General features: G+C 36.6%; 1 protein-coding gene across 1 annotated transcript in view; it reads left to right on the forward strand.

Moving 5' to 3' along the window:
- The window catches only part of cdh8 (cadherin 8), a 96,611-nt gene that overhangs the window by 34,177 nt on the left and 44,433 nt on the right, over window positions 1-18,001 (forward strand). The window contains 1 exon segment of the mRNA XM_051115626.1: window positions 5,332-5,626. Coding sequence (XP_050971583.1) covers window positions 5,332-5,626 — 295 coding nt within the window.

The raw sequence follows: 18,001 nt of genomic DNA on the forward strand, positions 1-18,001 counted from the left end.
GTAAAATTCCTACTGTAAATATATATGCATTAGTAAGAGCTTAATTTGAACAACTTTAAAGGTGTTTTTCTCAATATTTAGATTTTTTTTTTTTTGCACAATATTTTTGCCAAATATTGTCCTATCCTAACAAACCATGCATCAATTGAAAGCTTATTTATTCAGATGATGCTATGCTTTCAGATGATGTATAAAGCTCAATTTTCGAAAAATGGACCCTTATGACTGGTTTTGTGGTCCAGGGTCACATATGCTGATTTTCTTATTTGAAAGATATGTTTGAAAGAGACATTTTTGTAAAAATGGAAATGTATTCATTTTTGCTTTTTATTATTATTAGCTGTTTCTGTTGTTTCATTGTTAGTGGTTTCTAGGTTGGCAAATCTTTGTATAACAGATTAGTTTTTAGCACACCAGAAGTTCAGAGTCACAGCCAGTCTTAAACAGGACCAGTCCCAGGCCAGACCTGACGTGTTGCTTGTGATTGTGTTACTTGTGTGAAATCAATGCATGTTTTAACAGGAGAATTGGTAATCACATCCTGTAGCAGTCCACAGCCCATTCAGCCACTCAGTAAATGAAGCAGCGGGTTAAAACAACTGCGCTAAAATATGAAATTAGATTCTCAATCTGTATTATCTAGACACAGATAAAGCTCTTTTGTAACAGAATTTTGTTTCTGGACCTGTAGTTGGATCTGCTTCATGAAAATCTATCTGTTTTTGATTTGATTACATTTGCTTTGTATAGCAATAACAATTGCTCTGTTTGGTTCCTTCTCAGCACAGTAGGAATAAATCAAGAGCACAGGAAGGCTAATCATGTACCTGGGAAGGTTACTGAGAAAGCCACTCCATTCAAGGCACCGTGTGGTATTCATTAGTCAAGCATGAATCACATGCTCACTTTTGTTGTTTTGCATCAGGGCATTTATTATTTATCCGAACGTAGGAATCCTGTTTTATTTAATACATAGCAGTATTAAATGCAGGGTGAGCTGATAAAAATGACAATCATTACTTGTCATGTATTCATTTGATCACATATGTAATTGTGGTTAGTGGAATCTCTTAAAGACAAAAAGTAAACAATACTTATTAGTAAGAGAGTAAAGGTGACATCCAATTTAATAAAACAATCCTCAGTGAGTACTGCAAGAATTTAACAATAGGCTTATCAGGCAGCATGCAATCCTTTTCTCCTGATGAAAGTATTTATATTTAGATTCATTCATTATGTACACTCCATACGGACCATTTTCAATATGTGAAACAGATTTACTTACATATGAGAATCAGTGTTATATATATATATATATTTGAGTGTTATATCCATATAATATAAAGCTAAACAAAGAGATAGGGTAGCAGATTTGTAATGACTGATTACATTTAATGCATTTTAACCAAACAGAATAGTGCTTTTGAAAAGCAGTTGAAACATTTCTGCAGTTATTAGTAGTTTTAGTTTGAAATTACATAGCAGATGGTGCAAGTACAGAGTTGAGAAATAATAGGGGAAGAGGGAAATGAATATTGGATGCGACACACGCCAAATTTGAACCTACATCTCCCACATGAGCACCACGTGCCAACCACAATGGCTACAACTTAATCTAGATAAGCAAAATTAAAAGATAACAGCATGAAAGATGTGTTGTACTACATAGTACTGACATGAATTATAGCAATGCTGCTGATGATGAGGAGGAGAAGTAAGTTAATATCATTAGTTAGGCTGTTAAAATATAAATGGCATTGCTTTTGAAAGCCCCTGAATCCATTACAGGCATTTGCTCTTGCAGCATGCGTGATTGGCATGAAACCTTTCAGTGGGCACCATGCAGAAACTGCGGTGATCTTGAAGGCCTACAGTAGCACGTGGTCAAATCCACAGCCCTATTCTTAAACAATGCCTAATTGACCGTTGAGATGGTCCTTGGGTTGGGGCTCCGCTGACATTTTTGAAACGCATGACACGACATCTCTGTAGGTGATGTGAATCCTCTCTTCTCTACTCACGTCCTCTCTGCCACTTGCCCTGACAAGAGGCAAAATCATTAATTTGCAATGTCGGCCTTAACGCTGCGCTTTAGTGTGCAGTCGGCAGGCGTAGAGGGATGGAGGGGTCCTCATTACAGAGCCGCTGATTGTTCCTCAGGCTACTATAAAGGTTCATCTCTAGCAGCCACTGACATATTTTCTCCTGAACTGACAATAAAAGCTGTACTCCATGGCAGTGGTACAGAGAGAGATGGGTGTAAAACCCACTGTTGTTCCTGTTCAGCTCCAGTCGGGCAGCTCTGAATGCTAATCCACACCAGTGTGCTGGCAGATTTAAGACTGCCCAGAATTTTACATTTCCCACTGTTGTCGTTATTCTTTAGCTCAGTGTCTTGTACTTAACGTTTTCAATCAGATTTATGATGAGATCAACTTAACATTGTGATTTGGTTGTTTTCTTTGACCTTCTATCTCCTTTTTACCTTCAGTGGAGTGACCATAGACTTTTACCTCATTCCTCATCTGACAGAACTGAAACAAAACACTTCTTTTTACAACTACCAGTCCTCTTTGTATTATACGTGTGTTAAGAGAGTTGGGAAATGCGGATGGCGTCAGATGTTAGAGCACTGGAGTTGCCCTGGCAACCCGGATAATGACAGACTGCCTCCCCTCCGCAGCCGCACTTTCAGTCGATTGTTTGCACATTGAGATTAAGCGATCACTCGTCAGAATGAGACTGGTGTGAGCGCAAGCTTGAAATGTTGTCTGTACACATAGGGCATAGGGATGAACAAATGGAGGAAGTGAAGTTTTGCAGCTGTGACATTTTGTTCATATATTGCAGGAATCCATAATAATAGATGTTATAGTTCATTTTCTGGAATGCATGAGAATCACAGGAAAGAGGGAAAAAAGTTTTCTGTCAGAAAAAGCGCATCATTAATTTGGGCTCATTTAAGGGTTTTCGTAGAGAGAAGACTGTTGTGGAGCTGATGTGTTAATGAGATAGATCTTTCATGTGGAATGATAGGACAATTAGGAGAACAAAAGTGCAAGGTGTGACAATTTAAATGTGTGTGCTTTGTCAGTGTCTGGAAACGGCACCGCTGAGACAACATATGCATAAAACCATAGTTATTAAGCAATCTTTTTTTTTTTTTTTGTTGAAGTCCACATTTCAAAGCTCACGCTGTCCTTGTTACTGCAGTCTCAAGTGTACTTCCACCTCGCACCAGGCTGTATATATTACCGCCTCAAGAAATAGGACTGAAGTTGCTGTACATCATGTAGATACAGAGCTGATTTGAGTTATGTGGGGACGAAAATTCTGAAAATGTAATTCTAAAGAAAAGAAAAAGAAATTTACTCACCCTCATGTTATTTTGTAGTAGTAGTAGTAGTAGCTGCAGCAGCAGTAGTATATTGTTGCTGTTGTCGTAACATTATAAATGTCTTTAATAAACAGTTTAATGTGTCCTTGCTAAATATTTTTTTTTTTTCTGTCTTTCTTTAAAACAATATATATTTCTGAACCAAAATTTTGACTGACAGTGTACTTGCTCTTTAAATTCAACCCTTATGTCATTTTGAAGTAGTAGTAGTTTCTGATCCTTCAGAAATCATTCTAATATGCTGATATGGTTCTCAACATTTCTTTTTATTCTCACTTTTTAAAACAGTTGTGCTGCTTAAATTTATTAATTTATTTATTGCTCCTATTTTAAGTAATAATCATTTGTAACATTATACATGTCTTTAATAATCAGATTAATCTGTCCTTGCTAAATAAAATTATTTCTTTCTTTCTTTAAAATATTTCTGACCCACAATTTTGGCAGTGTATTTGATCCCTTTTTTGTCAGTCTTCAAACTCTATATAAATGTTTCATTTCTGACACAACACAACTAAAGGTACCATACCTTTAACAACAGTTGAGATTTGTGAACTGCAGGTAATCAGTAGATAAACAGTGATTCAGCTTGTAGAACTATTGTTCCAGTTTATTCAGTCTACCACTTTCTAATGAGATATACATGATGTATATATATATATATCTGCAACATACATTGGTTAAAATCCCTCAATGGTTGTGTAAAACACCCTTTTTACCTTGTCAAAAACAACTCTGTCTCTTTAAATAATGTCTCTTTAAATGATAATGAACTACTGCCCACTCAACCCCTTTCTTACTTTTTTTGTTTGTTTGTTTGTTTTTTGTGTGTATTCGGTGGCACTTTACCATCAGAAACAAACTAATCCACTCTGTCCTCAGTGGCTCTGATGTCGGGAGAAAATAGACTGTTACGTTCACATCCAACATCCAACTACAAAACACCTGCATTACTTACGAGACATTGTTGTCACTACAGCTGCTCGAACACAGAGAAATTTCCGTACAACTGGCTGAGAGTGGAAATATACTAATATGGGACACTCCATCAGTGGCCGTGGGCGGGGCTTGAGCAGTATGATGTCATACTACTCAGATAATCAAAATGGCTTGAAAACTGAGACAGTTTACATTTTAAAAAAGGATTTAAAAATGGAGTGAATGGATTTTATCATTGTAGAGTGGTTGTCTAAACACACTGTTAAGACATATTTATATGCAAACTCTATGTAGAAGTGAATTTTACATCTGATGTCCCCTTTAATAAACAGATGTAGTATATTAATACAGTTGTCTAGATGAATGCAAATAGAAGTTCAATGAGTTCATTTCTAGGAAAAAGATACAACAAACCCACATTAGCCTAAAAAAAATCACAACTAAATCTGAGAGAAGGCTTAGCTAGATTTGGGCGTCTTTCACTTTTGTTTGGCAGATGTCTGTTCATTTCTCTCTCAGAAGCAGTCAAGGATAGTCTTGGCCTTTATTTATTTATTCATGTGTTTATTTCCACACACACAACCCAATTGCCTTCTCGTTCTGGAGCTGTGGCCTGGTGACTGGTTTCAAGTTGGTAACAGGGCCCTGAGGCAGGTGTGAGCCGAACGCTTTGACCTCCATCCTCTACTAGCGATGTATGAAGAGGTGAATGACAGATAGATGGGATACACAACCCAGGCATTACCTGGAAATCCAGGACTTAGCCTGCCCTTTTCCTCTTTTTTGTCTGTGAGATTGAACAATTCAGCCATCACAGTAAAACACTAGAATTTCGAAGAGACTATGCAGCTCTCCACTTGATGCTGGGCTTTAATTCTTTTACGTGATTGATTGCAGCTTGGTCCGGTGTGGACGCCATTGATCTGGTCATGCTCGAGTGGTATTAGCTGCAACTGGAAGTAGCTTCAATCCCCCTCCTCTGTTTCTCTTTTTAGCTCCATACGGATTTGGACGTGGGGTCTAAGAACATCAAGTATGTGCTGGCAGGGGAAGGGGCGGGCACCATCTTCGCCATCAACGAGAGGACGGGAGACATTCACGCCATGAAAAGGCTAGACAGGGAGGAGAAGGCCGAGTACACGCTCACGGCACAGGTCATCGACAGAGACAGCAACCAACCTCTGGAACCGCCGTCAGAGTTCATCATCAAAGTGCAAGACATCAATGACAACCCCCCACAGTTCATTGAGGGGCCTTACAAAGGTTCAGTGCCAGAGATGTCCCAAGTGGGTGAGTGATCTCCTTTCATCATCTCCGGTTGTCTCAGCTGAACAATGACACGAGGCCCTGTATCTCACAATGAAATGAGGCAGACAAAAGCTCTGACAAAATATACAAGTAACAGAGATGTTGTGATCTAAGAATAGACAAAGAGAAATAGGAGGTGACAGGAATTTCTCATTAGTATGTCTGGAGATTGATACCACAATACACAATATTTATACTGGTGCCCATAGTCATGTTGTAACCTCAGAAACCAATGGACATAGCTCAGCATTGAAATGTAACAAGCGTCTGCCACTGAGACTGTCCAGTGTGATTATTAAAAAAAAGGCTTTTTGTTTTTCAAGCCACATAATGTATTCATAAGTTCTTGAGCATTTGTAGCCATGCATGAATGTCTCCGTAAGAATGGTTTAAATAGAGCTCATAGTTAGTTGACAAAGCCTGCTTGAGATTTCTCCGTACAATCCGAGCCTGACCTTGAGATGGATTTTGAATACGAGTTAGTCGGTGAAGGGAATCTCATAATAGTGTCACTTAAGGGATTCGTTATAACCCTCATGATGTTCTGAAAGCCCCGTTGTGCTGCAGGGTAGTGTTTTGCAGTGAAATCCCCCTTTTGCAAAAAAGTATACTGGAATCTGTTGTGTATTTTTCAACTCTTGGGTAATAGCTGTATATAACGTCTAAACTCATGACTTGTTTTGTTTTTGCGGTTGATAGTTTATGCACAACATGAAGTAATGTAATGCAGAGAGGATGACTATATTCATTAATATAGATTAAAGATGAGAGTACTCTTGAGTTACAGGAAGTGCCATTATTAAAATGATCAATGTCAATTTGAGCAGTAAAACAGCATTAAATCTGCTTTGTGCTTTACGTGTTTTTTGATTCCTGACCCAAGGCTCACATTTGAAGTGCAGAATGCAGTGCCCCTCTCCAGGTGCATTACAACCCAGTCATGTGTAAAACAGAGCTTCCTTGTTTCCTTTAAAACCTTGGCTTCATATGGGCATTTTCTCCTCAGCGTTTGTTCTTTTTCATATTTTCCGTGCACTTAAAGCATACGGAATTGGAGCTATATGTGAGAGTCTTTCTCTCTCTGCTGCTGCTTTCAGACTAATGCACTCAATTGAAATCCTCAGTGTAGTTTTCCGAGGGGTTTGACAGTGAAGTGTGGGATACAGCAGACGGTGGGGGTGAGGAGCGCAGTGGTGGAGGAGGGCAGGAAGGGGAATACGGCAGAAGATGCCTGAAGTTGACTTCTTTCACGATTGTTCTTTTCTTTTGTCACTGCTGATCAATTAAACATTAGCTGATGTTCTCTTGTTTGCTTGAAAGGCATTCTCAATGACTTGTTTTGGTCTTATAAAGTATTTATGTTGTGGGAGACGCTCATAGAGAGAATCAAAAGCTCTTTGGCTGGGAGAGAAAAACAACAAACAGACAAATAAGGAAGCCTCTTTTATTTCCTGTCTCATGTACACAAATCACAGAAGTTTACCTCTCATGCTGATGTCGCATGTTTTGTTTTCTAATAATGGCTTGACAATAAGTTTTGTGAGGAAGTTGTGAAGTTTGTTTGGGTTCTTGAAGTTCAGTTGAGGAACCAAACCAATTGGTATTCATTTATTTGCGTTGCAGCTTACAGTAGGTTGTCGATGATGGAATTGTAGTTAGTACAGGTAGACAGACTTTTAATACACTAACACTAACTATTTTTAACCATACACACTTATTAAACTCAGTATCAACATATGTTGTGGTGTTGACATTTATTGATGTATAGCAATTCCAAATAGTACTCAATACTCATTTTCCACAGTATTGATACACCAATTCCAGCTGCATTTTCTCACTTTCTCTTCTGTCTGCCAGTAAATTTAAAACACACAGTAGTGTGTGGCACTGTGATCATTTACACACGTACAGCTGCAAACTTTATTTACACATTCGCATCATTTCCAGCAATTTTTGTAGAGCGTAGTTCACAGTGTTTCACTATATTTGTAATGACAAACTATTGTAAACCTGTCATCACAGAAACTTAACAGGTTTCCCACCACCAAAATAAAAGCTTGAAGGTGTAAGTCTTGTACATGAAGAAATAAAGATGTAAGAATTGTAATTTTACTTCTGGTTTATAGTAATCATTACTATAATTATTAAAAGTGCAGTTGTATTACAATAGTAATATATTTTAAGTGTTAGAATTAGAGTAGAATCTTTTTTTAAATTGACACTAATTTCTTTAAAGTCTAATATTATACAGAGATCATGCAATCCTTATTAATAGTGATTTAAAACACATTGTAGGCATAATATTAAGAAATGTGCTTTGCGCAATAAATAGAGTTTAATTATACATTTATAAGTCTTTAGTGATATGTCAATAAATTTGTTAATGGATTAGAAGTATACTCAGTATGAAATGTATGAAATAAATGTATTTAGAATAAATTATGCTTTTTAGTTATTTATTTATTTTTTACTGGGGTAATAACGGAATTCTGTCTACAGGTGTAATGTAAAAAACCAAGAAAAACATCCCACTGCAAAAATATATATTTTTTATTTCAGTGGGAACAAACAACACTCGGATACTGCTGGAATGCTGTGTAATGCCGTCGGCAATCTCTAAAATCCTTAGATCACCAAAGCCACGAGAGACCAAAGAATAAATGATTTGAAAGGCCATGTGAGGCGAGATAAATCACCTTCACCTTCTTAACTTTAAACATTTAATAAAAGCTCATGGATGCAAGTTTTCCCTCAAGAATTCTCTGTTTATTTTCGTGACATTACCTCATAATTCAATTTCACTTTGAATCATTTAAGATTCAAGTTAGTTTCTCAAGTCAGTCTGTCCACAATAGGCAATGACAATTTATTTGCATGGATTGGACAAATCTCATCGGATTACCAAGTCTGTTTTTTCACTAATGGGGTCTTTGACTCTAAGGCCAATACAAGCAGGCGAATTCCCCCATCAGGTCTTCAAACCATATGCTGGCATTACAAAGCTCCCTGCCTTCTGCTGCTGACAAGAGGATTGTAACATTGTTGAAATTAGCAAGTCTACTTGAAGTGACTATTGGGGTAATTAACATTGAGTCGTCCATACCGCCTCCCTTCCACGGAAGAAGGTGTGAATGACAATAATTGCTACAAGGAAAAATAAAGCCGGGAAAGTTGTTTTTGTCATCTGAAAGTCGAGCGCGTGTGAGGCCTCGGCGACGGGGGCTTCATTATAGAGTCGGGTAATAAAGTCGGGAAGAGACAGATGGCACATGGCTCCTCCGCCCTGCTTGCTGTGTGCCCGCTCTCTCCTGGCAAAATGAACCCGTGTACGGAGACACAGTGCGCAGGAATGTGTCAGGATCTGCTAAATTGGAGTGCTGATATAAAATTGAAGTGACGTTAATAGATTACCCAGAGTTCATTTGCATTTTCAGAGTTATTACGAGCTCCGGTAACAGGGCTAACAGGCGAGGGGTCTGTTCTTCTAATAACATTTCTGATTATGCACGCCATATTCCTGGCAGGTAAAAAATAAATAAGGTCTTGTCAGGGGGATTTTTGACAATGATTTGGAAGCTATTTTCTGAGACATATTTATGGAAATAGATAACACATATCCGCCGTAACCGCTCACACATTTTAAGCTATCAGCCCATGTACATTTGCAGTCTGCACACTGCCTTAAATATGCAAAAACTTATTGGAATAATTTTGAATGGTTTATTTTGCATTTATATAAAAGTCAACAGTCCTAGGTGTTTTTTCTTCTCTTTTTTTTTTTTTTTTTTTTTTTTTTTTTTTTTTGTGTGTGTTTTCCCCTTCTTTTTAAAATAAAAAAATAAGTCTGTAGTAAACATGCCCTTGATTTAATAATAAATAACACCAACCAAAGTACACTACTGGTTAGTGGTGGTTTTAGGTAAATATTTCACGTTCAATACAAGTTACATGTAACCGAGTTATGTAATTGCATATATGTAACTGTAATCTGTTACAGTTACTGAGAAAAAAAAGTATGATTAAATTAGAGTTACAAAAGGGGTTGCATCTGAAGATTTTCAAAACACCCACACATAGATTTAGTTGATTTCTTTCCTTAAATTTGCATTGCCTGCAATTATATATATGTAGAGTTCAGATGCAAAACCAGCTAAAAGCCATCTCGGTCAAAAATGAGACAATGATACTGAGTGAATGCTCCTGACACATATTATACGTCCATCAAATACTTTTACTTCAAACTCTCAAACTCACTAAATTCCAGCCTCAGCCCAATCAGAAGTACCAGTACTTACATAGAAACCTATACAAAGTAGCTAGAAAGAAACGCTCATTTTAAAGAAAAACGTCAGATGGATTAAGCTGGTTTTGCATCTGAACTCTTCATATATGTTGTTAGAAGCCAGTGTGTCCTGTCATAACTATGCAAAGATTTCATAGCAGTTTGATAAATAGCAAAAAAAAAAGAAAAAACATGTCTTTTATGATTTTAAACCCTGCCTGGTTTAAATGTTTGAAAATGAATAAGTAAAAGTAATCAGAAAGTCATCAAATTACGTTAATAAAGTAATTAAAATAGTTACACTACTGATTACATTTCAAATAGGGTAACTTGTAATCTGTAACCTATTACAAATTTTAACCTTCCCAACAATGTTCAATACAAATATCAAGTTCACAGTGAGGAACTTACAACTGAAGTAATTTTTAATAATATTTAAAAGCAGAAATGTAAAAGTTTATCATTAAAAAGAAAAGGAATCATTTTTAACACTAAAATCTAAAATAATTACAGATTGGCCTCATTCACTCATTCACTTCCATTATATGTGCCTCAGTGCCTCACTGTAACCCAGTCGAAATTCATTTTTGTGCTAAGTGCTGTGTGTTAAGCCTAACTTGTATTAAACCTGGAATGTTCCTTTAATGCTTAACTCTAGTTCAAAATGTGAAAGTACAGATTTTAATGGCTAAAGTTCATGATTTAAACATATACATTTTGAAATTCATTCACTACGTCTGACAAATTAGTGCCTTTCAGAGCAGACATCTTCAGCTGCCAACCCGGCAGCAAGCAGACATTATGTCTGGCTCAAAAGTTTCTAGATATGCTAAAATCTCTCCAAGAAATATAGCTGTAGCATTTGAAGTAAAGTGGCCGTAAAGTGTGTGCTCACATACTATTGAACAAACAACTATAAAAAGGTTTACTATTAGACATGTACAGGGCAACCTATCAAGGGCTTATTTTATTAAAACTGCGTCCAAATTTGCCCTGCTTTGATAGACATTCTACAGATAAAGCCATCCACTTTTTGTCGCTTCTCTTTAACACTGTAGGGCAGCTTGAGTTATAATCTAATTACACCGGGGTACATGCTTTACATTCAGTATCACGTCTTAACATAAGAGTCTACTTTCACATGAAATTGTTAGAGCCATAGGGCCTACATAGATCTCTGTACAGTAATTACCATCCTCTTGATTATTCTGTTTTGCTGTAAGTATCACTAATGACTTCATTTCTGACAAGAGCATGAAAATACGTGACTGCTTGGCCAAATAAAGCAATTTCAGATAAGTTCTGCTTTGCTGAATAAGCCATGACAGATGTAGCCTATATTTGTTGCTAGGCTTATTTTAGCATAAAGGGTAAAAGCCAATAACCATCTAGAAAGACTTGCTCTTCCTCATTAGTGGTTGAAACATGGCGCATATTTCTCTGGTAGATTCCAAGGGTTTACGGTTATATACTTGAGCATGTAATCTGGTGTGTGGCAGTGGCAGATGGAGAAAGAAGTAGGGGGTGTTGGGCCTTTAACATGGTGTGCAGCTGGGCCGCTGCGGAAGCACATCTGCTGGTCAGGCTCCACGCTGAGGTTTGCCCATGGCCTCAGCTGGGTTTGAGGGTCAGGGAGTTAACCCACTGCAGCCAAACCATGTCCAGCTAACTTTAGAAAAAAATCTGGAGGTAGTGGTCAGCAGAAATGTGTACAGCTTCTTTGAAACTATATGTGTGCTTCTCTCAACTCAAACTGTTAAGATACATTTACTGTGACTGGACTAACTTCTCTACACTACAGTCTTAAAAATAAAGGTTCCAAAAGTGTGTTTTTGCAGTGATGCCATAGAAGAACCATTTTTGGTAATCGATACCTGGCAGCAAAACAGCAGATTTTTCCACTTGGCCGAGCAATTTTCGGACAGCTTTCCTTGCACATTAAAGGGGTCATGAACTGCCTTTTTTTATTATTTTGAACTGTTCTCTGAGGTCCACTTATAACGTTATCAAGATTTTCACATCAAAAAAACATCTATTAGAAGTAACAGGCTATTATGTCCTCTTTTGACCCCCCTCATCGGAACGCTCTGTTTGAAAAGGTGTGGTTGATTGTAGACTCAAAATAAACACCCACTGGTATGACTGTTGTTACCCAATAAGGAAGGTAACACCAGTGACAGTTTTCATGAAAAATGCATTTTACAGAATGGCTGCTATAAGGTATCAAACCACATGTTGTCAGTCATGGTATACTCACTAAATTAAGTAGTTTAATCCATTTTTTTTAACAATTCCCTAACAATAAAGTAGGTCACAGCAGTGACTTCAACTAAAAGCTTTGTATGAAATCATGAGATAAATGAGAAAAATTCTGATAACTGAAAAGAGACAGTGGACTAAACATGGGCTTTTTTCATAGATCTTCAGGAAATAGGAAGAAGGAAGTCAAGTGATGTCATCAGTATGATTTTTATTTCAAAAGAAATGATTTTTCTTAAACGGTAACACCAGTGACAAAACTCCAGGGGACCACAACATTTATTGTATATTTTATAATTTATTCAGCATTTATGTTTTTTTTTTTTTTTTTTTTTTTTTTTTTTATGCCATTTACATCATTTATTTGATAGTTATGAATACATTGTTGTATTTTAAATGGTAGACCTCAAAATAAAGCACTTTCCCTCTGTACATGGCTGTGGGGATGAGCGGCTTTGTGGTGCTTGGAATTCTATATAATTAATTTAAAAACAAATATTGCCACATTGATAGCTCAAGAAGGTGTAATTGTTTAAATAACATATTGTTTCATTTTAAAATATAAAGAAATTGTAACCCTAAAGTTTTTTTTCAAGTGTAATATTTCTGTAAAGGCTAGGGACAGAAAAATGGACATTTCCATAGAATGGCCCAAAATTTTAGACTAACAAGAAAGTTCTGAGTTCTGAAACTTCCAGAATGTTTTTTTATAGTACAATGACCTCTTATATGTTAAAAGATCAAAGGAATTTTGGTTTCTCAGTTCATGACCCCTTTAAATCACCCACATCCCAACAAACCAATGAGAATGTGAATCTCTCCATAACTGGCACAGATTTTGCAGAAAATTACCAGTGTTTAGCAAATAAATAATTTACGGACAGTTGCATGTATTCCCATTATTTATTATTCAACCTTTACGTTTCACCTTATGGCAAGGGAATTTATAGTAATGTTAATATTAATTATCCAGTCTCTGAACCCGTTCTCTCAAAAGGCTTGAATATGCAGAGCATTCACAGCTTATGTGGACTCAACGCTCCTGGGTCTGGGTCAGATCAATCAGGTACAAAATAGCTGCATATAGTAACAAGTGCACATATGTGTGTGTATGTAAATATATTCTGTTATAATAATTGTTTATTTGTGAAAATATTTTCTTTCTTTCTTTTCTCGTTTCGTAGTGTATTGAAAAACAAACCTGTATAATTACAACAAGCTAGACTTCTTTTTGCACGTAAAGTCTGGCTGTCTCTCTCCACTTACTTTTGGATTTATATTACTGACTTTTACATCCACGGAGGTTTTGCAACAGGTGCGAGTGAAATGGATTTTCAGTTGAAATGGCCTTAGTGAATAAGATGTAAGCAATTCTTGCTGTGAATGTGCTACTGTAGTACTGGTTTCAGCACGTTTTCTATGAAACCACCACTCTCACTGCCTGGACATCAGTGCCATACATAAAATGTGAATCACGAAGAAAGAGCTTACAAAATGATCCTACTCCACTCCACTGACTCTGCCCCTTATCCTACCGCAGTCATGTTCAACTGCTCATGAAAAGAGATGAAAGTACAATAGACAGTTTAATCCATTTCCATCAACTTTCCTTTCGTATTGTTAAATCTTTTTTTTTTTCTTTTCCTCTATATGTTTTTAGCCCACTTTTATCCTTGGTTGTTTTGATGAATATAAGGTCTGCACGAAAAGCTAATTCTGTCTATGTCCTTCTAATTCTCTGGAACTTTTTCTTTTCCTATCATTTACAGAATTCGCAGTTTATACTTACAGTTTTAACCTTGAGTCAAAACAGTGCACATTTTGTTTTCAAGGTTTAAAGTGAATTCAGCTATTAGCTTTAACTTTCTATCAATCACGGAATGCTTACACTTTGCTCTAGTACAGGAATACTGCATTGGTTTTAGTCTAATACCTAAAAATGTGTTTTTGAGGACGCAGGAACAGAAAACCCATACATGCACAGGAAATGATGCCCTCATTGTGTTCAGCATAAAAGCAAATTTAATGATCACGTTGGAGCTCGAAAGTAAAATAATGGACAAGGAAAAGGTTTTTTTTTTTTTCTTCCTAATACAGAATGCTTTTCAAAAGTTATTCTCCTCTCTCAGTGGAGAACAGCCGAAAAGAGTAGGGTTGGAAATAGACAACAAGCGATGAAAGAGAAAGGAGAGAGTGTTTTTGCAGTTGGGTGATGAGGAGAGCCCATAAATAGACCAGGCCAGCACTAATGGGCCCAGGGGGGGTATTGTGTTGGCTTAGAGAGTGACACTGATGCCATATGACAGGGTAATCAGCGCTGAGGTGGACACTGACATTATCTGTCTCTCATGATAAGGGAAAGCATGGAGGTGAAGCTAACCTCACATCACTCAGACCTATCTCCCTCATCCTAAACGTGAGCTGAATGATAGATACATGCTATTATTCAATGCTCCAATATGAGATGGCGTAGTCGTTGCAGTTTCAGTAGGCCTAATTGACCTGATTTACTGCAGATTGGAAATTAGCTCTGAACAAAAGCCATGAAATGCAGCCAAGAACCATCAAAAACTGTTGAAGCTTAACATATTTGCAGTAGTTTCTGTTCAGTTGTTGAATCACTTAGAATGTACAATGAAATATTTGACTAGTAGTGCAAACATATGCAGGAAAAGTCTTAAAAATCAACTATGGTACCACTATGGTTTGTTTTATTTTATTTTATTTTATTTTATTACTTTATTGCTTTTAATTTAATTCTAAACAAAATGTATTGGGAAAATAGTGGTCTGCAGAAATGTGTACCACTTCATCTCGAGAATTATTTGTGTAACGTGTGTGTTTGTGTTTCAAAGACAAAAATGCAGTATAACTGACGAATATATAGTTTAATATGCTTTGCACGCAGTAAATATACATTTAGTATGCGTGAATTAACTTCATTTAAGGTTACTTTGTTTCACATCAGGTAGAAACAGCTCTGTATTGTAACCACAGCACACACTGTAAAATTATTTTCCAAACTTGTATGGAGTATGTTACTGTTTCTACTTTAAAATTGAAATTGAAAACTGTTACTTGCTTTTTCTTTGTAATTAAATATGAGATTTGTGTGTGTGTGTTTTTTTTCTAAGTGAAAATTGTTTGTACACCATTTTTAAGAAAACAAACTTATTCCAGAGCAATTTTAAATGTTTTATATACATTCGTCCAAAAATATATATAATGAAAAGTTAGTCTTTAGTACAATATAGGTTTTTGCTATTACTTTTGATCAATAAAAAGTTAGTCTTTTTTAACAATATAAGTTTTTATCAATTTAACACATCCTTGCTGAATAAAAGTATTAACTTAAAAATATATATATATATATATATATATATATATATATATATATATATAAAAAAAATGACTGACTCCAAACTTTTAAATGGTATATAATTAGAAAAAAATGCTATTTTAAATAATTGCTGTCCTTTTTACCTTTTTATTCATCAAAGAAAGCTGAAAAAAGCAGGTTCCAAAAAAAAAAAAAAGCAGTACTGTTTCCAGCACTGATAATAAATCAGCATATCAAAATTATTTCCCAAGGATTATATGAAACTGAATACTGGAGTAGTGATGCTGAAAATGTAGTTTTGATCACAGGAATAAATTAGACTTTAATGTGTATTAAAATAGAAAAACATTATTTTACATCGGAATAATATTTCACAGTTTTTTTTTTTTCCCTGTATATTTGATCAAGTAAACACAGCCTTGTTGAGCTTAAGAAACTTCTTTAAAAAACATTTAAAGTCCTACTGATCCTAAACCTTTTGAACAGCAGTATATATAATTTTTTACTTTTACGTTTTATTTTTAAAGATTTTATTTTTCTGATTTAACAAAATGTCATGTGCATAACAATTAAGGTACATACATACGTTAAAAAATGAATGAATGAATGAATGAATGAATGAATGAAAGAAACATGGAAAAGTTAAATGTTTGCATGGTCACAATATTGCAATATTGATTTGTGATATCTAAATGTCTCATAATAATGAACCTCAAATTAGATTATCTGTGTTAAAGTAAAATATTACAATATAAATATTAATTAATTCAATATAAATATTTCTTATTCATTGTTTATAACTTGTCTGTGAATTGCTGTACCTATGTAGATCTGTTCTCAGCATAAGTGCGGCAGACTGTCTTACACGGGCAGCATTCTTGTAGAGGACAGCTGAGATTTCGGTGAATGCTTGAGTGTTCTAATCTACACTCTTGCCTTTGGCACTGCTTATTTATATCTGATATGACGCCTGGCCGCTTTCTCACAGACGGCCCTCTGTTCAAAATCTCCTTCATCTATTAATTATGCAAGAGACACAGTGTGGATATTTAATGTTGCGTCAAGGCTTTCTTTTTCGCTCCTCACCCTAGGACCTCATTTCATTGTGCTTCTATTTCTACTTTTCTCTGTGCTTTACTCTTAATTTCCATCATCCTCCTAGTACGACAATGAATCCACTATATCCTCTGTCTGTGTCTCTCTCTATGCACATTATTAAGCAGCAGTATGCACTTCCCATAGGCATTCAGCGTTGCCCTCCCAAATTAAAAGCGCTGATTACATCCTGTGGGCAATGTGTTTTTATTTGCTCTTTATAGTCCTTTTATTAGTCTATATTCTAATGAGCGGCAGTATTCAGAGTAAATGCACAACCGCAGAGAAACACATGATGAAGCCCTCGCGTTGTGCCGTTCAAGCGAAGGGCGCCCAGAGCCTTTGTGTTGCTGTGGCTAACCGGGATGATGTGTTCAGAAAAAAAGGCGTTTGAGGAAAGGTCTTCATGAAAGGTCTTCTCGCAGGGGTCGCACCACAGAAGATTCATTGGAGGCTGTCTGGGTTGGGGGGGGACATAAATGTGAGGGAAACGCATCCATCACGCAGTGCAGATCTAAGCTTAGAGGAGCATCCAATCATGGCTCAGAATAAAAGGCTGGGCATAAAAGTCTGCACTGCAAGGTCATTTGAAAAAGAAACAGATAAGATGAAGAGATCAAACGGTAAATCTCTGCTGCATAGAGTCTTTGTGGTTCTCACAGGGGACCGGCCCATTAAAGCAGGCCTTTGCTCCAGTGAACATCTCCTCCACGTATGAGAAGCGCTATCATCTCCCCCCTACTGTCCCAAATAGCTACACTCAAACATTTACAAACAAGGTTTTGGTGGTTAAACCAGTTGCATCATTCAGTTTCAGATTTTTATGGGTCTATCGCAATTTTTTGACATCACTTATGTTTGGCTCTTACAAGAGCCGCAATGTCACATCAGGTCTTCTGGCTAATTGGAAGCACCTATGGTGAAGAGAAACCTTTTTTAAATGCCACACTTGATCAGATACTTAAGAAAGCCTATTTATTTTCTTTCAGCTTTTCCCTTTCTTTTTATCCATCATTTATTTTAACAAATCCCTCTAGGTGTATGCTTGTGCAGGTGTGTATTCTGGTGTATATGAGGGTATGTGTGTTCCTTTTGATGGATTGCTTGTCAGAAGGCACCAGGAGCGCTTCCTATGGCTGACTGAAACATTTACTCACCAGTCACGTTCGCTGGGTTTGGTCTTACCTTTCAGAAGCTCTCAGCAAATGTGTTAACCCTTCTCACCCAGGCCATTTTGTCTGAGGCCAAAGGTTTGGTTTGTGATTCCCTTTTGGCTCGTACTACCAGTCGGGGTGTAGCCGAAGCCATCATTGCGTCCATATCGTGTGCAATTGTCATGTCAGAGGTGGCGCCGTCGCCGTGGCAGGGAGATCAATGGCTC

The sequence above is a fragment of the Labeo rohita genome, chromosome 7 (assembly GCF_022985175.1).
Source record: "Labeo rohita strain BAU-BD-2019 chromosome 7, IGBB_LRoh.1.0, whole genome shotgun sequence".
NCBI classification, from domain to species: domain Eukaryota; kingdom Metazoa; phylum Chordata; class Actinopteri; order Cypriniformes; family Cyprinidae; genus Labeo; species Labeo rohita.